The sequence below is a fragment of the Podarcis bocagei genome (assembly GCF_964188305.1).
Source record: "Podarcis bocagei genome assembly, chromosome: 9".
Taxonomy (NCBI): domain Eukaryota; kingdom Metazoa; phylum Chordata; class Lepidosauria; order Squamata; family Lacertidae; genus Podarcis; species Podarcis bocagei.
The window spans coordinates 11,044,918-11,072,796 of NC_138134.1; the positions used below are offsets into that span (position 1 = coordinate 11,044,918).

The 27,879-nt window shown below is 43.9% G+C and overlaps 1 protein-coding gene across 7 annotated transcripts in view; it reads right to left on the reverse strand.

Annotated features, from left to right (window-relative positions):
- Positions 1-11,585: 11,585 nt before the first annotated feature.
- PPARGC1A (PPARG coactivator 1 alpha) overlaps positions 11,586-27,879 on the reverse strand; it is a 673,798-nt gene continuing 657,504 nt past the window's right edge. For 6 of the 7 annotated variants that reach the window (XM_081207651.1, XM_081207654.1, XM_081207650.1 and 3 more), the window contains 3 exons: positions 22,983-23,104; positions 22,222-22,373; positions 11,586-17,892 (listed from right to left, as the gene is read on the reverse strand). In XM_081207651.1, coding sequence (XP_081063777.1) covers positions 17,789-17,892; positions 22,222-22,373; positions 22,983-23,104 — 378 coding nt within the window. In that variant the 3' untranslated portion in view covers positions 11,586-17,788. The remainder of the gene's footprint in view (positions 17,893-22,221; positions 22,374-22,982; positions 23,105-27,879) is intronic. The other variant, XR_014011494.1, reaches the window with a different exon arrangement.

Sequence of the window (27,879 nt, forward strand, 5' to 3'; positions counted from 1 at the left end):
AGCTGTGTTTCATTTGCACTGACTTGGAGTAAAACGGATGCTCACATGATGGAATGGCTTTTCCCACCTGCCTTGCTCCACCCTCCAGCCCTAGGAGCTTTTCCCAGACCATGACTTTGAGAAACAGCAGGAGCAGCTGGGAAGAAAGGAGTTCAGGGGTGTTTTTTAAAACAAATATTTTGTGTGTCCTTGTTTCTCAATTTGATCTTTTTACTTGGTATTTGTGACTTCTTGTTATTTTTATTGATTGATTGTAACTGATAAGGGTAAACTGCTTAATTATGATTTGCTGGTATTTAGTTTTGGTGTTTGCCATTGCATTCTAATGGATTATTGAGCATTGCTTTATTTGATATGAGTTATTTATTTTAAAGTTATTGTGAATTTTTTTGTATTGGATCAGATTGTTATGACGTGCGTGATCTTTGCTATCTATTTTTGTTGTTTCTTCAGCTTGTAAACCGCCTTGTGTAGAGTAATATAGTAGGGCTACCAAGCGTCCCCGGATTTGCAAATCTGTCCCCGGACAAATTCCGTCCCTGGAATGTCCCCAGATTTGCAAATCTGTCCCCGGGAACTGTGGCAGTGGCAGCCTCAGCAGCCCGGAGCCAGTCTGCTAGCGCAGTTGGCTCTGGCTGGCTTCAGGAGTTGCTCGCTGCATTGGCGCCTGCCATTTTTCCTCACCGAAAGTCCCCATATGATGTGTCTTGTGTGCAACACATCATATGGGGACTTCCAGGGAGGAAAAATGGTGGGCACCACGGCCGCGAGCAGCCAGCCAGCCAGAGCCAACTGCACTACCAGGCTGGCTCCAGGCTGCTGAGGCTGCCACTGCCGCCGCCACTGCCAAAGGGGAACCAGGGAAATCCAGTGGTACAGATTTCCTGTCCCCTTCCTGTTTTGTTTTGACTGATCAAGGGAGGCTCAGGAGTTGCGGCCAGCCGTTGCTCAGATTTTTAAAAAACTCTGCGCATTTATGTTTCACAGGGTGCGAAAGAAGGGCTTTGCACCTTGCCTGGCAGAGAAACTGCCTGTCTTGCACCCCTCCTGGGCAATGGCAAGAAAGACAACAGGGGAATCCTTCACCAACATGTCAGAGGGAAAGTGTTATGTACTGAGTTGAATAGGATCCAAAATGCAGCAGTCTTATTGGTCCTAGAACAATAGGATTCAGAATGCAGCAGTCTGATTGGTCCTAGAACAATAGGATTCAGAATGCAGCAGTCTGATTGGTCCTAGAACAATAGGATTCAGAATGCAGAAGTCTGATTGGTCCTAGAACAATGCAGCAGTATGATTGGTCCGCAGGAGCCACCCAATTTAGCTCCAGGTGGAAGTGAATCCACAACCTGACTGGCTTACAGGAGAGTCCTGGAATTAGCCAATCACGTGCAGCCCATTGTGTAAATAATGTATATAAAGCAGATATTGTGGGAGAACTTTCATTCCTCCTCACCACTATGAGCTGAATAAAGAGCATGAAATCCACTCTCAACTCCAAGTATATTTCAGAAAGGCTTCCTTGGCACTGAGGGATACAGAATGTGTCCTCCTGTACAGAATAGCATTTGAGCATCTGGGTCCCAACTGCCAATAGCCATGCCTGCCAACACAAGTTTACCTCTTCATGCCCTGTGTGAGAGATCCTAACCTATTTACCTATTGCAATGCCTTACCTAGAACTCGACAGGCGAAAGGCACTAACTCCCTCTCTTCGAGGTGAAATAAATATGTCACTTATTTGCTCCATGTGACTGACGTTACCATGCTTCTTCCAAATTTTCAGCCGTAAAATAACTACTCAATAGGCTCACAACACTCTGCCGTATAGTCATCTGAGTGCAGGCCTCAGGTCTCGCTGCTTTTTGCACGCGCTGCCCATCTCTGCTGCAGTCTATTTATCACCTCCTCCTGGAAACTGAAATGCGTCCCTTTGAAATGCCATTCTCTTGATGCTAAAGTTAGTCAGACGAAGACAGTAATAAGAGTGTTTTCTATTTTTCTGTATGATACATGTAAATGCGCGAGGCTGCCCTTTGCAGCCACATCCCGTAAAATATTGCTTCGCACACCACATCTTTTTAAAGACATGTGCAGTGCCTGTGGTAGAGAACCGTGGCCATGCTTGGCTCACCAGGCTCACAGCACAGTGAGTTTTAGCACAGCCGGACTTAAATAAATTCAACCATTCAGGTAGCCCCAATCAGATACATAGGTCTCTTATGAATCCAAATGAGATGGCCTGCTCAGTGGCCAAAGCAAGTCTCCTAAGAGCTTTAAATCAGCAAATAGGAAAGATGATTACACCCATTAACCCTCCCTTCTTTGGAAGAGTATTCATTTAACCTGGGCATTTATTTGGACTGGCTCCAGCAGATAAATGAATAGGCAACAAATGATGAGTTGTGGTTCTGTTAGGGGGTCTCCCCTATTGTCAGAGTCTTTCTTGTCTGCAAGAGGAGTCATTATGCATTTATAAGCCAGGAAGGACTACCGAAATCACCTGTGAATTGAAAAGCTTGTTCGCATTCTAGCATCACACCGAAGACCTGGAATACCCGGGCGAAGAGATTGGGGGGGAATGTTGCAGAGATGGGCTAGCTCAGTGCCCACCCTTTCCCACTGAACTCTATGAAACAAAAGCCGAGACGCCGTTGAGATAAGGCAAAACCTCTTCCTGGCTCAAGACACCAGAGCCACACATGGGAGGGTTAGATGTTTATCTTTGTTTATCTTCTGCAACCTTCGCTGCCATGATAATAAGTGCTAAACTTCAGGCAATGTTGTTGGAATACAACCTGCCCATTGCTTCTGACACTGGGGGTGCAACCCCCCCTCATGTGCCGAATGAGCAAAGGAGTCACATTCTGTGGCCTCAACCATCACACAGTCATGAGCACTGTGAAAGGGGCCCCGCTCCAGTCAGCATGGGGGTGCCCTGCAGTTTTGAGAGAGAGAGAGAGATTTTAGTTTACAAAAGTAGGTGCAATGTCTCTTTTTTTTCAAGTTGTGCTTTCTACAGATCAGTTTCATTTGTTGTGAGACATTAGTGTTACATTAGGAAGAAAAGGGGGGAAGAGGTGGAGGGGGTCGGGTGGCAAGGCTTCTGCTTAGTGTATGTGTGGGGTTTTGTGTCAGCATCACTTGTGTGGGTTCTCTTTACTATTTGCTTGTATTTCTTTGGTGGTGAGAGAAGCTGATCCATTCATAATGCTTTTATCCTGCGCCATTTTCTCCGCCAACGTCGGGTAGGATTTCCTTAACTTCCCAATTCTTAAAACGTTTCCTGAGCCTCCTTTAATTCTACTTCTATTCCAATTCCCTTTTTAGTAGTTTTTTAAGTTCAGGATTAACCTTATGCCTCGGAATGCTTTACCGCTTCACCTTCAGAGCCTGTGGCATTGCTTTGTGGGTCTAGAATGGATCCTAGCATTCGCATCTTCAATCCTGCTCCTCTCGAGCCCCGATGGGTCCGGTATATTTGCAGGGGAGTCGTCCTGAACGCAGCCAGATCCCCCAGCCCCAAGGATTTACCTCCTCGGGTTTCGAGGTTCGCGGAGCCCTAGCGTACCTCTTTTTTGCCTTGCAAAGTTCAGGACCTCTCCAGAGAGTTAATCCCACGCTCCTTCAAATGGCGGTGATAAAACAGGAAGTCACCAATGCTTCTATTCTACTTAGTGTATGTGAGGGGTTTTGTGTCAGCATCACTTGTGTGGATTCTCTTTACTATTCACTTATATTTCTTTGGTGGTGAGAGAAGTTAGGGGTGGCCTAGGATGTGGTTGGTTGCCTTTGATTGGCTGTAGTGAAATTTGTTTCTCTCTCTCTCTCTCTCTGTGTGTGTGTGTGTGTGTGTGTGTGTGTGTGTGTGTGTGTGTTTGAATCAGGTTAGGCAGATTGATTCGTATGCTGTTGGCAGGTTCTTCTTGTTGTCTCGTTCAGCTCTATATGTGCTGAAGGTAACCTTAAGGGACGCGGGTGGCGCTGTGGGTTAAACCACAGAGCCTAGGACTTGCCAATCAGAAGGTCGGCGGTTCGAATCCCCGCAACAGGGTGAGCTCCCGTTACTCGGTCCCTACTCCTGTCAACCCAGCAATTCGAAAGCACGTCAAAGTGCAGGAAGATAAATAGGTACTGCTCCGGCGGAAAAGTAAACACCGTTTTCGTGTGCTGCTCTGGTTCACCAGAAGCAGCTTAGTCATGCTGGCCACATGACCCGGAAGCTGTACGCCGGCTCCCCCAGCCAATTATGCGGGATGAGCACTGCAACCCCAGAGTCGGCCACAACTGGACCTAATGGTCAGGGGTCCCTTTACCTTACTTTAACCTTATCGGGGTGAAGGCAGCGTCTTCTGTTTGTCCCCATGTCAGTTTCAGTTTGTTGGTTAGTTTTTTTCTAATAAGGCTGCTTCCCACACTATTTGATACCATTGCTCCATGCTGACTCCTGACAGGTCTCTCCAGTGTCTGGCTAGGATGCTTCCGGCTGCTGAGAGTAAGTGGGCTATGAGCTCTTTGTGATGTGAGTGGGCATCAGTGTATTGGAAGATGTACTGTATATCTGTGTTTCCACAGGGCTCCTTCAGGCGGCGGCACCAGAGGGTGGAGTGGCTGGTGCACATGCCTACAGTGTGGATGGCTCTGCAAAACTCACACCCAAGTTCTTTCAGTGTGTGATGGGGTTCCCTTGCTGTCTGCACAGCAGAGCATGCAGACCCCTTGCTTGCAGCCCCACCCACCCCTAATGTAGACTTTATCTTTAGAAAAAACATGAATTTCAAGAGGAAACCTGATATGCCGAGCATTTTCCCCCCAGCGAAAAAGGACAGGAGCAGATTCTGAAGGTGGGATGTGACTGTCCAGGATCTTTGCTGTTTCTTTTCCCCTGGGGGCATATTTCCTTTGTCGCGGCGTATTAACAGATATGCTACATCCCAGTGAGGATGGGTTACTTGGTGTCTATCAACAGAATCTGTATAGAACCATTCCCCTAAAGGATTAATTCAACTTTTGATTCAATCTTGTGAGGTTTAAATTAAATCATGAAGTTACAAACCTCCAAGGAACTAGTGTACTGTTTGTGACCTTCTTTATTACTTTCTGCTGTTTGATAAAGTAGAGAAAATTGATTTGTAACACTGCGCAGTGGTGCTTGTGAACCTAGAATATCAATGTTGAGTACAAGTTGACAATATCAGCTTGCATCCATACAATGCAATGCAGGGAAATTAATTAATGCTAAGAAATTATGACGATTGTGCTTCTTAATGTTAACATGTGCAATTAAGCCTCAATGTTTTTTGTTTTTAAAAAGATGTTTGTGGGGATAGGAGGAAAAAAAAAGTGGGCAGAATGCAAGCTACGTCATACGTTATTCAGTTACAGTGAGAGTTGATCAGATCCTAACTTCTGTTACCTGGTCACACTAGATACAGTATATGTAAATAGTAATAACAGTGTTAAGAGATTGCTCTTTGAACAATAGGATAAAATATATAGTCTTTTTTAAAAAAATGATATTTATTAAGAGTTTTTAGAGTTACAAAAAAGAAACAAGGAAAAAGGAAAAGGAAAAGGAAAAACAAAGGAAAAACAAGCCACAATCAAACAATACAAATTGATAAAAATCAGAATCAAAAAATAACACATCACGATCAAGAAAACAAAAATATGCCACAAACATTTAAAAACAATATTCCCAAATCCTTAATTGTCATTACCTTCTTTCTTTGACCTCCTCACCCCTCCCTTTTTTATATCCTAGTTATTAATTGTCGCAGCAAATCCTTTCCATATTTCATAATATTCTATCATTTCATTACCTTAATCTATTTTTATCTTATCTTACTATAAAAAACCTTAAAATTTAAAACTTAGATCTTATTTATACCAATTTCTCATAACCATAATATTCTTACATAATTCTTTAAACATTTTTGCTAAAGCCAAATAATTTTGTTCCAACATTTTTCCAACGTTCACCAATTTTATAAAACAATCCTAATAAAAAAAAATTCTTTTCTTTTCTTCCAATCTTCATCCAGCGTCTCTTCCTCCTGGTCCCGGGTTTTGTCAGTCCTTTCTATCTCATCAATCTAGCGCATTAACCTGGTAATCTTATGTCCAAGGCCCTTAAGTCCCTTCCATGTCCCTTCCGCGGCTCTTCTTCATATTTATACCAGTACTTTACTTTATCTCCTGCTCCTTTCACTTGTGGGAACTCCAACTTAACAATGTTTTTGACCCTTCTCAACAAATCAGCCCCTTTTCCATAGTCCACACTAAACTCCATGTGGTATTTAAAAACATATTTCAAAGTCCCTCCAAAATTGAGAGCCCCCACAACCCCAAACATCTCACGGCCCATTGCCAGACTTGAAAAGTCCAAACATCTCTGCATAGGGGGGTCTATCCAACCCCCCATTTCCACACCAAACCAAACTTTATCTTTCCAAATCTGGCTTTTTCCAAGTTCATTTGTCAAATCCAAGAACTCATGTTCCTGCTGGGCCACAGCTCCCTCCATCTCTGGCGCCCAAGGTTCAGCAACATCCTCTCTCATCTGTTCTGTCAAAGCACACTCCTGATTTAAATCCTGGGTGGGCTCTATATAATTTCCCACTGCCTGTCCCAAATTTCTGATTGCATCAGTCATCAAGTCCGTCTTCTCATGTAGCTGTTCCAGTAGGGCACTTGTTTTACAGAAAGCACACAGCAGGGCTTCTGAATACATTGTTCTGCAAGGTCTGGAGGTTATTCCCACGATCGTAATCTGTAGCAGCTGCAAGCTCCCCGATTCAGAATTTGAAACTGTTTCACAGGCTCCCTCTAGGGGAAGAACTTCTTTTTATTCTTTTCTTTTAAAGGCAGATCTGACAACAAAGTTTCCTTTTTCAGATATCTTGTCAATATTTGTTCCTTTAAAATGCGAAAAGGAACAGTGGAATCACTATGTTTCTCTTCTTTTAACTATCTGTCAAAAATGTTTGTCTCTGGTCAATGAGCTTCCCAAAGAACGTCAGTCCTGACACCCTGCTCCAGGATCAAGACGGTGGAAAGTTACTTTACTTTACACTCACTTCTGCAGGTTTAAACAGTCTGGGGGGGAAAAAAACCTCTTCTCCTGCTTCCGAAGGGGGTTCAACAATTTTAAATGATGGAAGTTAATCCTTTACAGGCGATTTTCTGAACTCTAGTTTGCCATGTCTTTGCTTTGATCTATCTACAAAGAAACGGAAGGCTGACTTCCTGTTTAGACCTTCCCATTTCAGTGCCAAATTAAAATAAATTTTTAAGTCAAATTTTCTTTCTACTCACAAATCATTATTTAGAGTCCAATTGTCCGAGATTTAAGTACTCACGGGTGATTATTTTAAAAGCCAAATTGTCCCAGGAAAAGGCACCGCTCTCTGGCAACGGCTGTGCGGCTTCGCTCCACGGAAGAAGCAGTTGACTCTCAGCACCGCACCACTTCCCCCTTTTCGCTCCAGAGCCCGTTAGTGGGTTCCTTTGCAGGTTGGGGGGGGCGCTAAAGGTGCCCGCCGAGTCCCATGGTCACAGGCTTCATCCGCCTGTGATTTCTGAAAGGGTCCCCGCTTCGCCGTAGCGGGAAAGACCCGTTTGACCTGGTCCCTCCAGACCAGAGGGAATCCGCCATTACTGATGGCGCCACCCGGGAGGTCTACTAAAATATATAGTCTTATAATTCCTTTGAGAAGTGAGAGCTGGACCATAAAGAAGGCTGGTCACCGAAGAATTGATGCTTTTGAATTATGGTGCTGGAGGAGACTCTTGAGAGTCCCATGGACTGCAAGAAGATCAAACCTATCCATTCTTAAGGAAATCAGCCCTGAGTGCTCACTGGAAGGACAAATCCTGAAGCTGAGACTCCAATACTTTGGCCACCTCATGAGAAGAGAAGACTCCTTGAAAAAGATCCTGATGTTGGGAAAGATGGAGGGCGCAAGGAGAAGGGGACGACAGAGGACGAGATGGTTGGATAGTGTTCTCGAAGCTACCAGCATGAGTTTGACCAAACTGCGGGAGGCAGTGGATGACAGGAGTGCCTGGCGTGCTCTGGTCCATGGGGTCACGAAGAGTCGGAAACGACTAAACAACAACAACAACATAATTCCTTTAAAACAAATTAACAATGCAGCATAGATAGATCCCAATCCATAATGTATTCTTAGCTCAGATATTATGTCTGCTAACTGTAAGGGACCAGAAGATACAAATTAAATCAATGTGGTAGAAATTACAGGTGGTATAGACTAGAGTTATATTTGTGTAACAGAAGGCTCAAAGAGTGAGCCATAACACTTGCTTCAGGATCAGCTGTCACCCTGAAACTCATGTGATTCGCCACCCACAGACAGCAGTGCAATGGATTTGAAGAATAGATACGGCAATCAAACTGTGATGTATCTAGTGTTATCAAATGCTTTGGGCTTCTTTTGATGTTCATTCAGATATTTCACCCGAAGAATAGCCTCTAAATCCATTATACATATTTTGCTTCAGCCAGAATCCTGTGACAACTTAAGGGTGTGCAGATACAACCTCTTCCCCTGTAAATTTAGAAGCAGTTGCGTACCTGGTGTTGGCTCAGGAAATCTAAGCAACAAAAAATTAGTGCACTTTTGAAAGGTTCGGACAGCCATCTTCATTAAACACCAAGCCCAATTGTATTCAAACGTAGATGAAAACCTCCTTGATCTCAGGAGCGATCATGCAAAATTTTGTTACATCTTAGGAGATGTCCAAATGCCTACCGAACAGACAATCAATTTCCCAAAATATATGGATTTTTGCTTCCCTCCACATTCTTGCCTCTCCCCCAGTTGATGAAGAACCTCCAAAAATGCTTCAAATTTCACAAGAGAAAGAATGCAGTGGCAACTAATTTCAGCCAATAGGAATGTAGTAGGAGGTAATGTTAAGTACACCCCCCCATTGTTAGTAATATTCAAGAATATTGGCTATTTGCCTAGCATAATATCTAGGAACCATGCTGTGGGACAAATTGCAATGGAATATTAATTTCAATAGTTCCTGTTTATGCTGCATAGAAGCTTACAATCACATAATTGGCTAATTAGCTGAAATCAATATGTGAAATCACCCCATCAACAAATGCTATACTTCTTATTTCTTCTTCCCATCTTAGATTGCCAGGTCACAAAGCCTAAATGACAACAGAAGTTTCAGCTGCCAGAATTTCCCTTGTGCACAATTCAAGCCCGCCTTTCCCTCTTCATTTTTTGACAACAGCAATGATCCAATTAAAATTTTGCTGGATCCAGATTGCATCATTTCCCATCGCTCTTCTCTTTTGGAAGAACTCCTGCCAAGTATCCAATGGTGCCCAGCAAGAAATGGGTTGAGGGTCTTAGCCACTCAGATAGCGATGATGCTCCATAACCTGGGAAGTGAAAAGGATTTTTCTCTCCTTACCTGTTTCTCCAATGCAATTCTTTAAGGGGTGGATTTTTACACTTGATGTCAGGAGCAGGAGTCAGGCGTAGGTCAGCAAATAAAAAAACAGAGCACCTGATGTCAGTGAAGTTTTTATTCCAAGAAACAAAACAGCTCAGTCACAGCAACCATTCCCAGTAGGTCTTGCCTCAGTGAAGCTGTTGTGAGAACTGAAGGTCTTCCCATCGCTCTCTCTTCCCCCAGTTCTTTCTCCAGCAACCTAAGGCTGCATCAGAGCACAATTCAAAGTGTTGGTGCTGACCTTTAAAGCCCTAAATGGCCTCGGTCCAGTATACCTGAAGGAGCGTCTCCACCCCATCATTCTACCCGGACATTGAGGTCCAGCGCCGAGGGCCTTCTGGCAGTTCCCTCACTGTGAGAAGTGAGGTTACAGGGAACCAGGCAGAGGGCCTTCTCAGTAGTGGCACCCGCCCTGTGGAACACCCTCCCACCAGATGTCAAAGAGAACAACAACTACCAGACTTTTAGAAGGCATCTGAAGGCAGCCCTGTTTAGGGAAGCTTTTAATGTTTGATGCATTACTGTATTTTAATATTTTGTTGGAAGCCGCCCAGAGTGGCTGGGAAAGCCCAGCCAGATGGGCGGGGTATAAATTATTATTATTATTATTACTTCTCTGCATGATCTGGAAGACAAGGAGGGAGAGGAGCTGGTCGCAGCAGGAGGGGGAGACTCCCTGGATTCCTCCATAACCTGCCTGATCGCATCTCTTGGCCCCACTCATCTCCCATCTCAGAGTCTGGACTGCTCTCTGCCATACCCTCTTCTTGCTCACTAAATCCTACCTCTTCAACTTCTGACACCTCCTCCTCCTAGTCTGCTCCCTCTGCCCTCATCATCCCACCACCAATCCCCTGGATCTGAGCCGTCTTCCCTTGGGAGTTCCCTTGACCATCCAGCTGATGGGACATTGTAGCCCAGAACTTCTTGGAGGCCACCAAACTAGCAATGTAAATGCAAAAAATATGTCTGTCCCCAAACTAGCTTTCCTTTGACACATTTTATTTCTAACGCTTGCCCTTCTGGTTCCGAAAAAATAGAGTCATCTTGAAGATGCAAATTGCTATTAAAACCAAGAAAAGAACTGCATGCCATTGCTGCGCACACTTGGCTACACAATGTACCTGATGCTCTAGCCTTCTTTAGATACAGTGGTGCCTCGCAAGACGAAAAGAATCCGTTCTGTGATTCTCTTCGTCTAGCGGTTTTTTCGTCTTGCGAAGCAAGCCCATTGACGGATTAGCGGATTAGCGCTATTAGCGCTATTAGCGGCTTTTAGCGGCTTATCGGATCAGCTGATAAGCAGCTTAGAAAAAGGGGGGGAGGAAAAAAACTCACAGGAACTCGCAAGACATTTTCGTCTTGCGAAGCAAGCCCATAGGAGATTCGTTTTGTGAAGCACCTCCAAAACGGAAAACTCTTTCGTCTAGCGAGTTTTCCGTCTTGCGAGGCATTCGTCTTGCGGGGCACCACTGTACTGTGGTCCATACAGTTACAAGTTTGTGGCCAGGAAGAGCCGTCCCACCTCTCCTTGCTGCCATTTTGAAGTTGGGAACCTCCTGAAAGTACACAAGCTCCTTGCTAAATGACACAGGGAGCCTACATGTATACAGGAGGCTATGCAGTTCAATGCTACTCTCAACGTGAGGAATGCAACAAGGACAGACTGGTGGGGATGCTCCAGGGAGTGAGGGAAGTGAGCACAGTGGCACGCTCCCTCTAATGAAATGGTCTGAACATCCAAAATAATCTAAACCCTCTAACAAGAAGAGGTGGGTCTACTACCTGTGCCAATTACACAAATACAATTATTTATACAATTTGTTCTGGGGAATGCAATGCAGACACAGAACCTCGCCTCTGCCCAACTAGATTCTATTTCAATAGCCATTCCTTTGCACAGATTCAAACTAGAAGATTAAGAAAACTTTCAGACAAAAGCAGAAATGCTGTCCAATTTCATGCTCCAAAGTCTGTGTCGCCCCTCCCTCCCCCCAATCCATACATGCAAAATCCTGTCCACAGCTAGCTTGGAAATACAGACCTTGCTTGCCCAGGACAAATAAGGGAAAAATCAACAAGTGGGGTTGAAACATTCAATTCCCTTTATTTTGCTCATTGAAGCTGCATGTACTGCATGTTTTGTTTTTGCTTTTAAAGGGGGGGATCGGGACATCACAGGAAATTGTCATACAGCGAGTTTAAAAACTACAACAGTACATAAAGAGATCAAGGGGGTGCCCAGGGAGGGCTTGTCTAATAGCTCGCTCTCCTTTGTTCAGTATAGTTTTTACCACTTTCTCCCTACTGTACACATTTTACAGTAGTTGCATCAGATCAGTAGTTTCACATTATTGAAAATGTCTGTCACAGAGGTACAAATCTAGAATCATCACATTACATGGCTAGTCTAGGTCATTTATAGATCAGATCTTATACTACAGTGATTGAAGTTCCATTACAGCCATCCTAAAAGGACACATAATCATTGCCTACTGGAAGCTCACATCTAAAGGGATATAAAAAGGTTTTATTTTATTTTTTTCCAAACTGACCCAGCTCATTACACACTAACAGCAAAAACCACTCCTTCTGCGTTATGATCTTTGCTGGCAGGACAGCAGTGGTTTGGAGCCATTTTGCACCAATTGCTATTTTTCTCCCCCAATTTTGGACTCCCTCTGTTTGGATTCTGATCATTTTTGTGTTATGGAGGAATTGCTTTGTTATATCGCTTAGAAAGGCTATTGTTTCTAAGTACTGGTTCTCTTACCAGATATGGTACTTACCACAGCATGGGAGCAGAGGCAAAACATCTTCATCTAAAAAACATACAGATCTATGCTACAATTTGGCAACGTAGGATATGTGCAAATATGAAACGCCTTTTTGAAGAAGTACTTGATGGGCTACCCACAGAGATTGTCCAACAATATATGTCCCGACCTGTAGTTGCTTGCAGTTATGCATGACTATTTGTGCCAGAAATGTGGATGTGAATGCAATGAGGAGAGATGGTATCTGAATTGAGATAGGCATCTGATAGGCACCTGCAGTTCCCTGTTCAACAAGAGATTTGTGTATGGCAGCGTGCTTCCCATGCAGAGATTGGACCGGATTGCTCTCCAACCACACAATCACATTAATTCCATATGTGCTTTGATACCGGCAAAGGAAGAGCCATCTTCAAGAACAAGATATTTATCAGGCCAGAAAGAAACGAAACCCTGAACTGTGACATAGCAGCTACCTGAAAACATAAGCACGCACGCGTTTTTCTTTATGTCAGCAATCCAGGGCCAAATAGGATGTATTTAAAAATTGAATCAGTAAAATTGAAAGGCAAAAATCAGCAATGCGTCTCATCCTTGAACACATGATATACTAAATATTGATTTCTTAAAAAATAATTTATTGCTTTAATTTTTTTTCCCTTTACAACAGAAGACACTCAAAATCCAGAAAGAAAAAAGCTGTAAACGTTTAGTTTGGCATTCACACAATCAAAAGTTAAAATACCTGTATCTTCAACCTACAAAGCAATGGATGGCAAGGATTACGCAGATTGACAGGGTGCGAAACAGAACTTGCGAAAAAGTTCTCTTTTTATTGCTATCTACCTACTGAGGAATACAAAGACGGAAAAGAGCAGGCATAGAACAGGACACAGTGGAATCTACTGGAAAACAATATGCTGGTGATAAAAATGAGGATAACTGTCAGACTCAGCTGCACTGATCATGGGACAAAATCGTTTCCCCTGCACTTTCGGGAAGGGGGGGGGAATAAATAGGTAGGTATGTTGTATCTTCAGAAGCAATCACTGCCAAACAATGGTAAGTGCTCCACTGAGACCATCCCTGTTTCAAATGTATAACTACACATGTCCCCTTCAGCATGGGAACCGTGTAGGCAAGAGCCTCACCCATGGATAGTTCCTACCCCATGTGAGACTACCCCACACAGTGCATAGTTAAAACTATGAAACTGGTTACTGAAAGGTGTGGTGTTGGCTGTGAACCCAGACAGCTTGAAAAGGGGACAAATTGAAGGAACTTAAGGCTATCAATTGCTACCAGCGATGGCTCCAGGATAGCATACCAGTCACTGGAGGACAAGAGCGGAAGGCAGCTATTGCATTCACATCCTGCTTGCGGAATTCCTTTTTAATGACTGTGGCAAGCAGGATCTAAGCTGAACTAGGTAAGACTTCTGTCCGATCTAGCAGCGATCCTAGGTTCTTAGTCAGTACCCTATCAGTGGCTACTGGCCATGGTAATTAAATGAAGCCACCAGGTTCAAAGTGTAGAACATAAGGATGGAAGAATTTTATCCAGCTCTCTCCCCTCCATCAGTTGACTTTTAAATGTTCAAATCAAATCAAATGCTTTTGAACAGCCAAAAGCTCAACCCCCCCCCTCCTTTCAAAGTATTCTGCCTCCGCCACACTCCCATTCATTCCTCCAGGACAAATGAGATCCCCCACTTTTGCGCTAGGGATAATGGGGCTTGGAATCAAGTTTCACGATCCACAGCAGGAAACGATGCCTGGAACATTATTTGCAACCAAAGAGCCTGTTCTGTTTTGCCACCTGTGGCCCCTTTCCCCCAAAGCAAGGCTGCCCCGCCTCCCTTGGGGACAATCGAGGGACGAACCTGACCCGAATGGTTCCGTTCACATGTCTATCGTAGGTGTCAGGTCACATGAAGGGGGAGTGGCTCCCCCATGCTGTGTGCACAGTAGAAAGTAGGCACAGTTGATTACAATTCAGAAACCACTTCCGCTTTCAAGATTAAGTAACAAGCAGTTGTTACCATATTTTTGGTGCTGAGGTGTTAATATCTCAGTACTGGAAAACATGGGATATGTTTCAATGTGCCTTTCCCCACTTGAATATGCATGTGAGCAGGAACTGGGTTGGTAGAGCATGGGGCTCTTAATTATCAGGGTCAAGGGTTCAAGCCCCACATTGGGCAAAAGACTCTTGCATTGGGGGGGTTGGACTAGATGACCCTCGGGGTCCCTTCCAACTCTAGGACCTCCTCATACCCAAGTGCTAAGCATCTGGTCCAAAGACCCCTAGTTAATACTGCAGTGTATTCCACCTACTGCTATATATGCTAACTGGGTGGCTCAAGCAGGCAAATGGCTGCCCACCATCTCCACTGCCATCACACCATGGAGTGGGCATGTTCAAGGACTCTGTGGTTGCAGCAGCCAGGTACACAAGATCTAGATAAAATTCAACTGAGTGCTGCTTTCCCTTTTGCCTGCCTCTATAACAGCGGTTCTCAACCTCTGGTTCCCCAGATGATGTTGGACTACAACTCCCATCACCCCTCGTTAGCAAGGCCAGAGCTCAGGGATGATGGGAGCTGTAGTCCAACAACATCTGGGGACCCACAGGTTGAGAACAGCTGCTCTATAATCGACTGCAGGGTGGCACAATGAGCACTTGAGTCAATGGGAGGTCTGTGAACGACTCTCAAATCCCCACTGAATCCATTCTCTTCACTTGAAGTTAATCATTTTCTTAGGGCTGCACGGGCACACAAGGCCTTCCATCCACCACAGTAGCCCCTTTGGTTGCCTATGGATCTCTAGATGGAAAACAGGGATCTACTGAACCATATTGGGATTCTCTGTGTGCACTGGTGTGTCTGCCCATGTGGCGTCTAAAGAGTTTGGTTTGGGCAGGTCTGTATACATTCTTAGAGCCATAAGCTCTCTGGGGAGATTTTCGTTTATTCTGTAAACAAGCAGTGAGAGCCCTAAAGAGCAAACTTAAAAGGAGTAACAACCTTGCGATGGGTGTTTGACTTGAAATCCAATAGGGTAATTGACAGGAATGACTTGAATGGACAAGACATCAGTCATATGATGGCTGCACAAGTTAGTCTATTTTAGCTGCTTGCATTGTGCCAGCCCATAAACTTGCAAATGGATTCTACGATCCTGATACGATCTGAAGGCTCCCACAATGTCATGGGCACCTCTAAGGCCATATTAGTGCATAGTTAAAGAAAAAGAAGAAGGAAGAATCACTGCTTCTGAAGGAAGAAAAAGCTAGATTTCCCCCCCACCAAATGAAAATAATACATTTAGCAACCTGACAACCGGTGTGCATCCTACATAAAAATGTCCACTGGCCTTTTTATTATTTTAGTCACCTCATAATTTATAATAAATAGGTTAATCACAACCGATAAATATGCATCTTTAAGTAAACAAAGGAATGAAGAATTAGTGTTTATACAGAGGATGCGTACATTTCAAAATCATAGATAATCATTGAACTCTGCCAATGAACAGATTACTGGCTTCAAGAACAGTGTTCAGACACACAGGATTATTGTAAAAACCATAACTGTGCTCTGTACCACAGCAAATTTTCTTTATCAAATTAAAGTCACAACGATTAAAACAAAGTATCATTTTTAAAAAGATTTGTGACTTCTAGTTCCAAAACTATCATCGATACATAAAATAAAAACACTTCTTAATGATTTCCCATTTGAGAAGCTTCACATAAAATTATGGCATCTCCTAGAAAAAACTTTTAAATGAGAAAAATATCCCGCCCCGCCCCCATTAATAAATTTTGTTTATATAAAACAGCTAAAGAAAGAGGCACCCCCAAAAAATGTGGGAAAAAATATTGCAAAGGAGGTTAATGCCTTGTTGCCCAAGGTTAAGTTCTTGACAAAGGTATGATCCAGCCAAAGTTAAGTACTTTTGCAGTGCAATTAAGTATGGATCGGACTGCAGTCTCAAGCAAACTCAACTGAGAGATTTAAGTGTGCGCCCAACTCCTCCAATGAAATGAATAGGACTTAGAGAAACAGAGAGGCAAACTCCTGGTGGTTGCTTCTCTGCTAAGCGTTGCAACCTCCTTCTTGACTTTATGTCCTAAATTAGACATCCCTCTGGAGGGCTCAGGGCTTTAATATCAAATGTAATACAAATATATGGAAATATATATCCAGATCCCTACACTGGCATACTGCGAAATACCGTGGGTAGACATTTTGTGGCATGGCAAAGGACAGACACAATTACGCCAGTCTAGCTAATCGATAACTTTTGTTTTTAACTTTGGCTGAATTCTGGTCAATGTTATTAGATAAGCTAATCAAAGAGGGGATGGATGATGTGCGTATAGCATCAATATTTTTGCACTCAACACGCACCCACACACACTTTTCTTTTTCTTTTACAATCAAATATATATAAGCGTTAAGTTCAGCTTTCTAAATATGTTAGTGTACAATATTGTTCTGCCCCATATAATTACATTTGAATATTCTTGATTAAGAAAAATTTCAGCAGTTATTTTCCTCTTCTTCTTAAAAGAACGCTGCATTTACAGTGCATAGCTGTAACAAAAAAAAGCATCGTCTTGTCATACGGTATGTACACAAAATAAAAATACTCCATTTAACATCTGTAAATACTTAACTACATTCATGAATGTAGTATATAATCTAACTGTACATCCACAGACCCCTCCAACCCTCCCCATAAGATTTGCCCTCAATGTTTTTGTAGCGTAACACCATGTCGGCTCATCGAAGGGAGAAAAACACCCAGGAAGCTGGCTGTTAATGAGGGTCTCGAAATTTCTCTATGTGAGATAAATGTTTTGGACGCTGACATGGATGTCACAATTAAAAAGACAGAACTTTAAAACGCTATGGAAGTTTTGAATCCTTCCACTATTTTCTGCCCTTCCCTTGCCTTCGTGAGAGAAGCACAATGAAAAATGGCGGACCGTGTGGATCTGTAGATTTCTTCAGGATTGTCGTCATTTTAAAACAACATGGCGTGAGAAGAAGCTTCTTGAATGAAACAAACAAACAAACAAAATCCCAAAACCTGCAGTGTGTCTCAGGTTGTCAGCAGCGGAAGTTTGAATTTGCTTCATTTTGAAAATGTTCTATGTACACAATTTTGGAGTTCGCATATATATATATTTTTAAAACGTATCTCTATGGAACTGCTGCCATGTCAAATGGTTCTCGCTTGGCACTCTACAAAGATCAAAACCCTCACCCTCTTCACCCTGGAAAAGCAAAGTTGAGACTCAGGGGTACACAATTGCTCACACCAGACCCATTTTGCCTCTTCATTCCTTAAGCAGCTGTCCATGTAAACTATGTTTTTGTATATGGAGAGTGTGTGGAGTTAGGGAGAAATTTGTAAGCGTGACTTCTTCATTGTTCGTTATTGAAGGACTTGACGTCCATGAGGTATTCGCCATCCCTCCATTTTCCTTGGCCATGATGCACGTTACCTCCGCAAGCTTCGCTGTGCCTCTTTGAGTAAGCTGTCAAAATCCATGGAGTCATACTTGCTCTTAGTAGAAGCAGGATCAAAATCGTCCGAGTTTGAATCTGGAAGAAGCGATAGATAGGTAGAGTCGTGACTATTGTGATATGATTTTTTTATATATATAGAGTATCCTTGACGTGACACTACTGGCTGGTTTGCATACAACTTTGGGAAAGCAAATTGCACTAGGATTCATCAAGACTAGAGTCCAATCTGCAATGGATAACAATAACTAATTTGGCTACCTATTTGAGTAGTAGCCTAGCAACTATTACACATTCTTCGTGCTATTTATCTGTTTGTTTGTTTTTTAAAAATATTTTTCATAATACAATAAGACAAAATAAACTAATCTAAATAAAAACAAAACAGCAGAGCGGAAAAAATAGAAAAAAAGAGGGGGGGAAAGGACTTCTGATTGTCTATCAGTTATATAAAATAAAATTTTCAAAATATTCACTCTTGAATGACATCACACTGTATGAGGAAATATTTACAAAGTCTTCCAAACCAAGTAATTCAGATTAAATCATTTTCCTTTTTACACAAAAAATCCAAAAGGGGTTCTCTCTAGTTATGGTTACTGATAAATTTCAACAATAGCTTTCCTCTAATCAAACATATCAACGTTATCGCCAACTACTTCCACAACCATTCCTCCATATTAAGCGCTAATATTTCCACCTCTGTCTATACTAGAGTCTATCTGTGATGATATATTAAATGATATTCCATAATTGGTTTTATTTATTATGCATTCATTAATTCGCATCCAGTTCCATATCTTCCATTCCCATTTCCTGTTGTATTTCTCATAGTTTTTCCATCTTGATTTTTAAAAAATTACCCCCTTCCATTTGCATTCTTCATGCTACTACAGGTCCAGCCAACATTATTTTTAGTGACGTGGCTTCCTTCCAACCTTATCTTTACTGCTATGTGGAAGGTGGCTCCTTCCACATCACTTGGTATTAAAGCCATTTTGCAGGGGACCATGCCACTGTGCTCCCTTCCCATGCCAATGTGGTACCAGTTCCCAGAAGGGGTGACACAGCTATGCATGCAGTTCTCCCCTATTACCTCAATCTTCTAGTCCATGGGTAGGCAAACCAAGGCCCGGGGGCCAGATCTGGCCCAATCACCTTCTCAATCCGGCCCATGGATGGTCCGGGAATCTGCGTGTTTTTACATGAGTGGAATGTGTCCTTTTATTTAAAATGCATCTCTGGGTTATTTGTGGGGCATAGGAATTCGTTGAACTTCCCACAAAATATAGTCTGCCCCCCCACAAGGTCTGAGGGACAGTGGACCAGCCCCCCTGCTGAAAAGGTTTGCTGACCCCTGTAATAAAGACACAGAGCCCAATGGAAGGAGACTCCACTACCACTACAAGAAGCATTAGAAGGGGCTATTTTTATTTACACACTTACACACCCTTAAAGGTAAAGGTAAAGGGACCCCTGACCATTAGGTCCAGTCGTGACCGACTCTGGGGTTGCAGCGCTTATCTCGCTTTATTGGCCAAGGGAGCCGGCGTACAGCTTCCGGGTCATGTGGCCAGCATGACAAAGCCGCTTCTGGCAAACCAGAGCAGCGCACGGAAATGCCGTTTACCTTCCCGCTGGAGTGGTACCTATTTATCTACTTGCACTTTGGCGTGCTTTCAAACTGCTAGGTTGGCAGGAGCAGGGACCGAGCAACGGAAGCTCACCCCATCACGGGGATTCGAACCGCCAACCTTATGATCAGCAAGCCCTAGGCTCTGTGGTTTAACCCACAGCGCCACCCGCGTCTTACACACACTTACACACACACACAAACACACACACACTTCAGCAGCATGGCTACTCGTACAGGACTCTTACCCCAGTGAGATGGTATCTGGATATGTAAGCAAATGCTTTACTACAAGCCCCTCAACAAAAACCCCTCTTAGCTTTAGTGCTGCATTTAATTCACAACATATTATGCTGTTTCCCACTTCTTAATGGGTCACAGTTATTCCTTGCAGAATGTTACAAGCCATTTTGAACACAAATTGTGGGCTCATCAGACGTACTGTTCTGGTAGTTCCATTAACTACAACCACCCTTTAGAAAACAGATTAGTTTAAAATAGATAATAAATTAGCTATGTGTGTTCAGGGTTTCACTATTCTACATTTGACTCATTTTTCCCCCCTTAAAGGAAAGGGACAGCAATTTTTAAAACAAAAACTCAGAAAGGCATTCTGAAGTTCTGATGAGGAAAAGGTTTGAGGATACACTGACAACATGGAAAGCTCTTCCAGAACTAACCCCCAGTGATGGATAATGTTCAAGAAGGTCTCTTTAAGGCAGGTTATTTTATACCCTAGATGTTTTGAGATACTAAAAATGCCCCTGACTTCATCAATGTGGAAGATAAGTCAAGACTTCAATCCGTCTTTACTGGTTTTATCAGCCAGTGTTTGAACAAATGATTTGCCACCTTTTATATTTTCATCACTGGGCCTCTATCTCTCCGGCAGTCAGCTGCCTTTCTGTGGCTTTACACTATCTATTTAGCCAGTGAAGTGAATTATAGCATATTCACTTTGAACAATGCATATCGCCTTTATCATTTAGACTCGGAGAAGACATCAATTGGCTAGGGGAAATATTGTTTTGTATTCACTTCCCGCATTACACAAAGGAGAGGGAGAGTGTACAAGATTTCAGACAGACAGAGGAATAGCAGTATGCTGAAATCTTAATGATCCTGGTCATTAATTTAATGTTTAAAAACCTCCACACAATTAGACTATTAAGGACGGCTACAAGTGTCATCACACTTAATCCTATTTTTGGTAAAAGAGAAACATTTCCTATCCTCCTGCTTAACCTTTAATATTCAAATATATAGTTAAGAGAATTCATTATAAGAAAAAGGGTCTTTGGATAAACACATCTCAGAAGCCATTTATCTTGAGAGTGCTAGCTGCCTTATCTACAGGTGCTGCTGTGGTGATGTATGAAATGGCTAAGGTCCAGGATGATAGGCAAGTAAAGGGTGAGGGACCCCTGGATGGTTAAGTCCAGTCAAGGGCAACTATGGGGTTGTAGCGCTAATCTTGCTTTCAGGCCGAGGGAGCCAGTGTTTGTCCACAGACAGCTGGTCATGTGGCCAGCATGACTAAACTGCTTCCGGTGCAACAGGGCACTGTGACAGAAACCAGAGCGCACGGAAATGCTGTTTACCTTCCTGCCACAGTGGTACCTATTTATCTACTTGCATTGGTGTGCTTTTGAACTGCTAGGTTGGCAGGAGCTGGGACGCTCCTGGGAACAGGAGTTCACTGCGTCATGGGGATTCGAACTGCTGACCTTCCAATTGGCAAGCCCAAGAGGCTCAGTGGTTTAGACCACAGCGCCACCCATGTCCCCAGGTCCAGGATGCTATAGGGACTCCCTTCTTCCAAATGATGCTGCTTGCTTCCTGAGATCAGAAGGAGAGACCCTTCTCTGTATATCATCCATGGTGTGTCCCACCCTGTCCCATCTATGGTGGGATGAGAGGGAGGGCCTTCTCAGTGACTGCACCCAGATTATAAAACACCTTGCCCTGTAAAAATATGGTTGGCACACACCCTTGCTACTTTCCACCAGTTGTTGAAAAATGTGTTTTGATTTTAACTGATGACCTCATCTCGTTGGCTGTAATTTCAAATGCTGAAAGCCGCCGTGAGTGTTTCTTTCGTACCGGAAGCATTGGGCTATGAATGTTTTAATTTTTATTTTTAAAAAGTGGCTTTATCACAATTTGAAGGTGGTGAAAATATGAGCAGAGGGCGTGAGGATTAACACATGTGTTTCATCCCTAGTGCGATGCTGCTATCTGAAGTCCACTAACTGCCCAAGGGCGGTTCTGCAGCGGTACAAAGAACACAGGCACAACTGAAATCTATGGTGGCAGGGAAACAACTTCACAACACTTTACCACAAGCAGAGCTGGGCTCAGTGGCGTGGCGTGGGTTGTCAGCACCCGGGGCAAGGCAAGTAATTTGCGCCCCCTAACCCGTGGATTTGCGCCCCCTAACCCGTGGATTTGCGCCCCCTAACCCTAAACCCCAGATGTTGCGCCCGGTGCGGCCGGCCCCCCCTGCACCCCCCACGCTACGCCACTGGCTGGGCTCCCTTTTGCTGTCCCCACATGCTGAGAACTTTGAAATGGCAATCTTCCACACTGGCAAAAACAGACCTGAATGTGGTTTAGAAAGCACTTTTGAAACAACTGCAGCTACTTTTCAAACAAGGTCCTCTAAATTTAAGTTTAATGTTTGTTCCAGCTTGAAAAATCATAGGAAGACCCTCGAGTAAACTGAAATTGCAGACCCTACATTCAGCCCCCCCCCCCCGAAGTAAATGCCATACCTAGGTCTGCATAGTTAGACTTGCAAAATTGCTTTTGTCCACAAAAATACAGTTCGAAGTCAGGTTCGTTGGCTCTGCGCAGTGTGTACCCATTTTCTAGAGCGGCAAAGGCATCACAAGTGTAGCGGTAAGTGATGAAACCATAGCTATCTCTGTAATTGAAAAGAAAACATGCTGTTGAGAATTACAATTAAAAAGTATTAATGCACGTCAACATCACCATTTCCTAAGAAGCAAGAACTCTACGGGGGCTCACCTAGCATAAATGCCAACACCACTGTGTCCATTCATCAGCACAATTGTCCTGTCAGCCAGCTAAATACTTTTTTTTCTGGGACATGAAATCTCAACTATAGCAAGATGAATAAATAAGGGGGAAAGCGGGGGGGGGGGGGAGAGAGATTTTTTAAAACTTTAGCTTGACTTCTGACACAGCACTTTCTTGTTGCCACGAACGTACGGGCATCTTCCTTTCTTTTTTAAATGTACTGGGGGTTACAAACACCTCAGGTTACAAACACCTCAGGTTACAGACACTTCAGGTTACAGACTCCGCTAATCCGGAAGCAATACCTCAGGTTAAGAACGTTACCTCAGGATAAGAACAGAAATTGTGCGGCAGGCCCCATTAGCTAAAGTGGTACCTCAGATTAAGAACAGTTTCAGGTTAAGAACAGACCTCCGGAACGAACTAAGTTCTTAACCAGAGGTATCACTGTACACACTTCCTAACAAGGAATAATCTTAAAGGCTAATCTCACCCATCATCCTGTAGATTTACAGTGCACTCCTCAATTTCACCAAAAACTTCAAACCGGTCTCTCAGTTCTGTTCGGGTCGTGTCAGGCCCAATTTTGCCCACATAAATTACACGTCGTTCTTCCTGTTGGAGAGGAGCACATGAAATAGCTTGTTTGAAAATACATATATAAAATACATATATAAAACTGAGGGATGTATAATTCTAATATTCTAGTTTAAGACCACCTAATTTGAAAGAGCAGATCCGCCTTTTATGTGTTTTGGGGTGGTTTGGCTGACTTGTTATTTGGCAATAGCATTAAATTTTGTGTTGTCTTTATTCTTTATTGTAGGGATCAGGTCTTTGATTTTTATCATTTTGCATTTTTTTAAACCGACTTTTATCTGTGCTGCAAGGTCACTAAAGGGCTGTGTATAAATTCTTCTTATATAAAAATTAAATTTAATATATAAATTTTAAAGTGCTAAATCCCTTTGCCTAGAAAAAAAATTGGGCTGTAGAAATTGTAGCAGATTTGTACACTCCTAAAAAATGGAATGAGCTGTAGGGTGAGCAAGTTTGGTCTGACTAACTCTCCATGAGCATGTTTTGTTGGCATCCTTCTGTCTCATGAGAAGAGTGTGCCTTCAGGGGTGCTGGAGAGTTTTACAATGCCTGCTGCAGTTGTAGAGACTGATACAGGACAGCCATGTTTTACTGCAGGTGGAGCAGATGAAGGCCTCTGTTGTGCTGCTACAGATGCACAATGGCGTTTGTTCTCTCTTAATTCCTTCTAATGGTCATTCCTCCTCTGGTCACTGTTGTGGATTCACAACCTGATTGGCTCCAGACACTGTGTTTTTCTGCAAGGGATTCCCACACAATGTAGTTGATATTGCCAGCCAGTGGCGTCGCAACCGGGGGGGGGGGGTTGCGCCCCGGGTGCCGTGTCTGCAGGGGTGAGAAGAAGGCGCCCTGCAGTGGCTCGCGGTAGCGTGAGCAGCCATTGTGCTGCCACTGCCGCATATGGAGAATCCTTCATTCGCGGCTTAAGCCATGAGCAGAGGATCCCAGTGCTGTGGGCAAACCACTGTGTACAGCGCATGTGTGATGTCACTACGTACGATGCATGCATCATACATAGCACGTGCGCCCTACATAGCGACGCCCCGCCCCAGGTGTCCCGACACCTTCGTTCGCCCCGTTGCCAGCTTCATGTCACACTTGCAGACAATTTTGCAAAGCAGAGTTGATCTGCCAACGGGCCTGGTTCCTGAAGCCAGCTCCCCATAGAGAATGTCTTTGGGGATCTTGCCAACTTCCATTCTGTGGACATGACGAAGCCAGCATAGATGTCATTGAGACTGCAAACATGATGGGGATGTGGGCTCGGGAGTACACATCTTTGTTTGAGACTCCACTGTGCCATGTGATGCCCAAAATCTTCCTGACGCAGTGTGAAGTAAAACAAACCCTGATACCGTGGGGTGGGGGGTATCGGAAAACCTATGTGCATGTGTTCACAACTCTATGCTTCTGGTCCCTTAGCTAATATAGAACTCTATTCATCCCTAGCTACCAGGACCATTGGCCAAGGTTGATGGAGCTGTAGTCCAACAACATCTGGAGACCCAAGTTTGAGAAAGCTTGGTGCTGTGGCGGATGCGGGTGGCGCTGTGGGTTAAACCACAGAGCCTAGGACTTGCCGATCAGAAGGTCGACAGTTCAAATCCCCGCAATGGGGTGAGCTCCCGCTGCTCAGTCCCAGCTCCTGTCCACCTAGCAGTTCAAAAGCACATCAAAGTGCAAGTAGATAAATAGGTACCGCTCCGGCAGGAAGGTAAACGGCATTTCCGTGTGCTGCTCTGGTTTGCCAGAAGCGGCTTTGTCATGCCGGCCACAGGACCCGGAAGCTGTACGCCGGCTCCCTCGGCCAATAAAGCGAGATGAGCGCCGCAACCCCAGAGTCGGTCACGACTGGACCTAATGGTCAGGGGTCCCTTTACCTTTACCTAAGGTTCTAGATAGCACAAGGAGTCTCCACTTCCCAGTTCACGGAGCGCAAAAGGGATGGGACTAGTGCACTCAGTCCATGTGTAGAATTCATGGAGAGAGGCAACAATGGCAACATCATATTGAGGGGTAAGTCTCAGAAGAATTACCAGCATATGGTATAATGTGTCAGGAACATGTAAGCATGGTCTGTGTTTCCATTTCATACTCCTTGACTTTATTTTAGGTTGTGTTTGCTCCTAATGGCCCTGCCTTGAAATAGGAGGATTCAGCTCATAAATCTGGAAACAGTAAAGATTTGCACATGTTCTGCAATATTCCTCCCCCCCCCCCCATCACACACAAATGTCTTAACAAAACAAAACTTAACTGCGCTGAACCACTTGATAAGAAACAATTTGGTTGACACTAGCTATTGAACCAAAATGACTGACCAGATGGAGCATAACGTAACAGCAGACTTTCTAATACACTTCATTTCAGATAATATATCTGGATTGGAAGCGGGGGGGGGGGGGAAGACCCATAATGTTTCATGCACCAACATTGAAAACGTAATAGAGCTATGTGATGGGAATAAATACTGCATATGCTCCACGAGATTTGTCACGAGTGTGATTATTTTTGGCTTCTATTTCCCCTTCTTCTCTTTATTTAGGCTGGGAGAGATAACCCTGCTAAAACCGAACCATTAAAAAAATGAAAAAAAGCTTGGTGAAGTACAATTAAGGGAATAAGTAAAAACGACCAAGGCACAGAAATTCAAATTTGAAACTTAAATGTACCATATGTCCTCCAGTATGCGAGAGCGGCAAAAGATTCCACTAACTATTCCCTGAAACGGCATGCCATTGTGCCCACAGATTGGGAGGCATAGTTTGCGTTTCAACTCTTACATGGCTTTTCATAATTCCAAGAGGGTTACAGTGGCTTTCTTTGCTGTTTCTCTGATATGGGGCCATAAATTTGCAAGGGTGAATAGAAGCAATACACAGCTAAGCAGCAAACAGTGTGGCCCCACTGCTTGTTCCTACTAAACTAGTAATATACGCCAGCTGACGATAGAGGTTCCATTTAACTCCTAGCTAATAGCCTAAACCACAAGCCTAGGACTTGCCGACCGGAAGGTCAGCTGTGCGAATCCCTGCGACGGGGTGAGCTCCCGTTGTTCAGTCCCTGCTCCTGGCAACCTAGCAGTTCGAAAGCACGTCAAAGTGCAAGTAGATAAATAGGTACCGCTCCAGCGGGAAGGTAAACAGCGTTTCTGTGCACTGCTCTGGTTTCGCCAGAAGCGGCTTAGTCATGCTAGCCACATGACCCGGAAGCTGTACGCAGGCTCTCTCGGCCAATAAAACAAGATGAGCGCCGCAACCCCAGAGTCGTCTGTGATTGGACCTAATGGTCAGGGGTCCCTTTACCTTTACCTAATAGCCTTTGATAGCCTACCACCCATGAATATGCCTGAATGCCTTTTAAGGCCACCTAAGTCAGTGGCCATCATAACATATAGTGGCTGTGAACATTCCTGTCTCCTATACCCAAGAAATCAAGATAATGTACATAGAGTTTCCAGGATGTTTCCTGTCCAGGCACTGTTCAGATGCAAAGTACAGTGGTACCTCGGGTTACAAACACTTCGGGTTACAAACTCCGCTAACCCGGAAGTCGTACCTCGGGTTGAGAACTTTGCCCCAGAATGAGAATGGAAATTTTGCGCCAGCGGCAGCAGGAGGCCCCATTAGTGAAAGCGTGCGTCGGGTTAAGAAAGGTTTCGGGTTAAGAACGGACCTCCGGAACGAATTAAGTTTGTAACCCGAGGTACCACTGTCTCTTAGTTTCAGCAAAGTTGCTGCACTGTGTCGCTTCATTATCCTGCTCTCTTTTGTACTTGTTCTAGAAATTATTTTTGAAAAATTGCAAATGCAAGGGAAGATCCTATTTTTCAGCAAAGAGGGATTTATAGAAACGTCTGAAGTTCTCTTTCCAACTTCAGACAAGTTTTAAGGTCATCTTGCTTTGATGCATCTGCCAATGTTTGATGGCCATGCATGTTTCCAAGAGATTATTCAGATCCCCTATCCCAGCATCCACACATGGCTGCTTTTAGCAAATGAAAATGATGCATGCACCTCTTTTATCTGGGTTCTTAAGAGTGCATACTCTGAAGAGCTGGTAACACTAACAGTAGGAGCAGTATGGTCTCACGCTGCATTGGTCCACATCACCCTGCTCTGGTAATCATCATCATCATCATCATGAATCTATTGCAGTCATACCTCATGTTATGGCCACTTCAGGTTATGTCTTTTTGGGTTACGGACCGCGGCAAACCTGGAAGTACCGGAACGGGTTACTTCTGGGTTTCACCGCTCGCACATGCGCAGAAGCGCTAAATCACGCTTTGCGTATGCGCAGAAGTGGCGCTTCAGGATGCGAACGCTGTGGGTTGCGGACGTGCCTCCGTCACGGATTACGTCCGCAACCCGAGGTTCCACTGTAATTGCCTTATACAGTGGTGCCCCGCAAGACGAATGCCTCGCAAGACGGAAAACCCACTAGACGAAAGGGTTTTCAGTTTTTGAGCTGCTTCGCAAGACGATTTTCCCTATGGGCTTGCTTTGCAAGATGAAAACGTCTTGCAAGTGTTCTGATTTTTTTTTTTGCTCCCCCCCTTTTTCTAAGCCACTAAGCCGCTAATAGCCTTTTAGCCGCTAATCCGCTAAGCCTTTAATAGCCACTAAGCCTTTAATAGCCGCTAAGCCTTTAATAGCCGCTAAACCGCTAATAGCGCTAAGCCGCTAAGCTGCTAATAGGGTTGCTTCGCAAGACGAAAAAACCGCTAGACAAAGAGGCTCGCGGAACGGATTAATTTCGTCTTGCGAGGCACCACTGTACAAAATCAT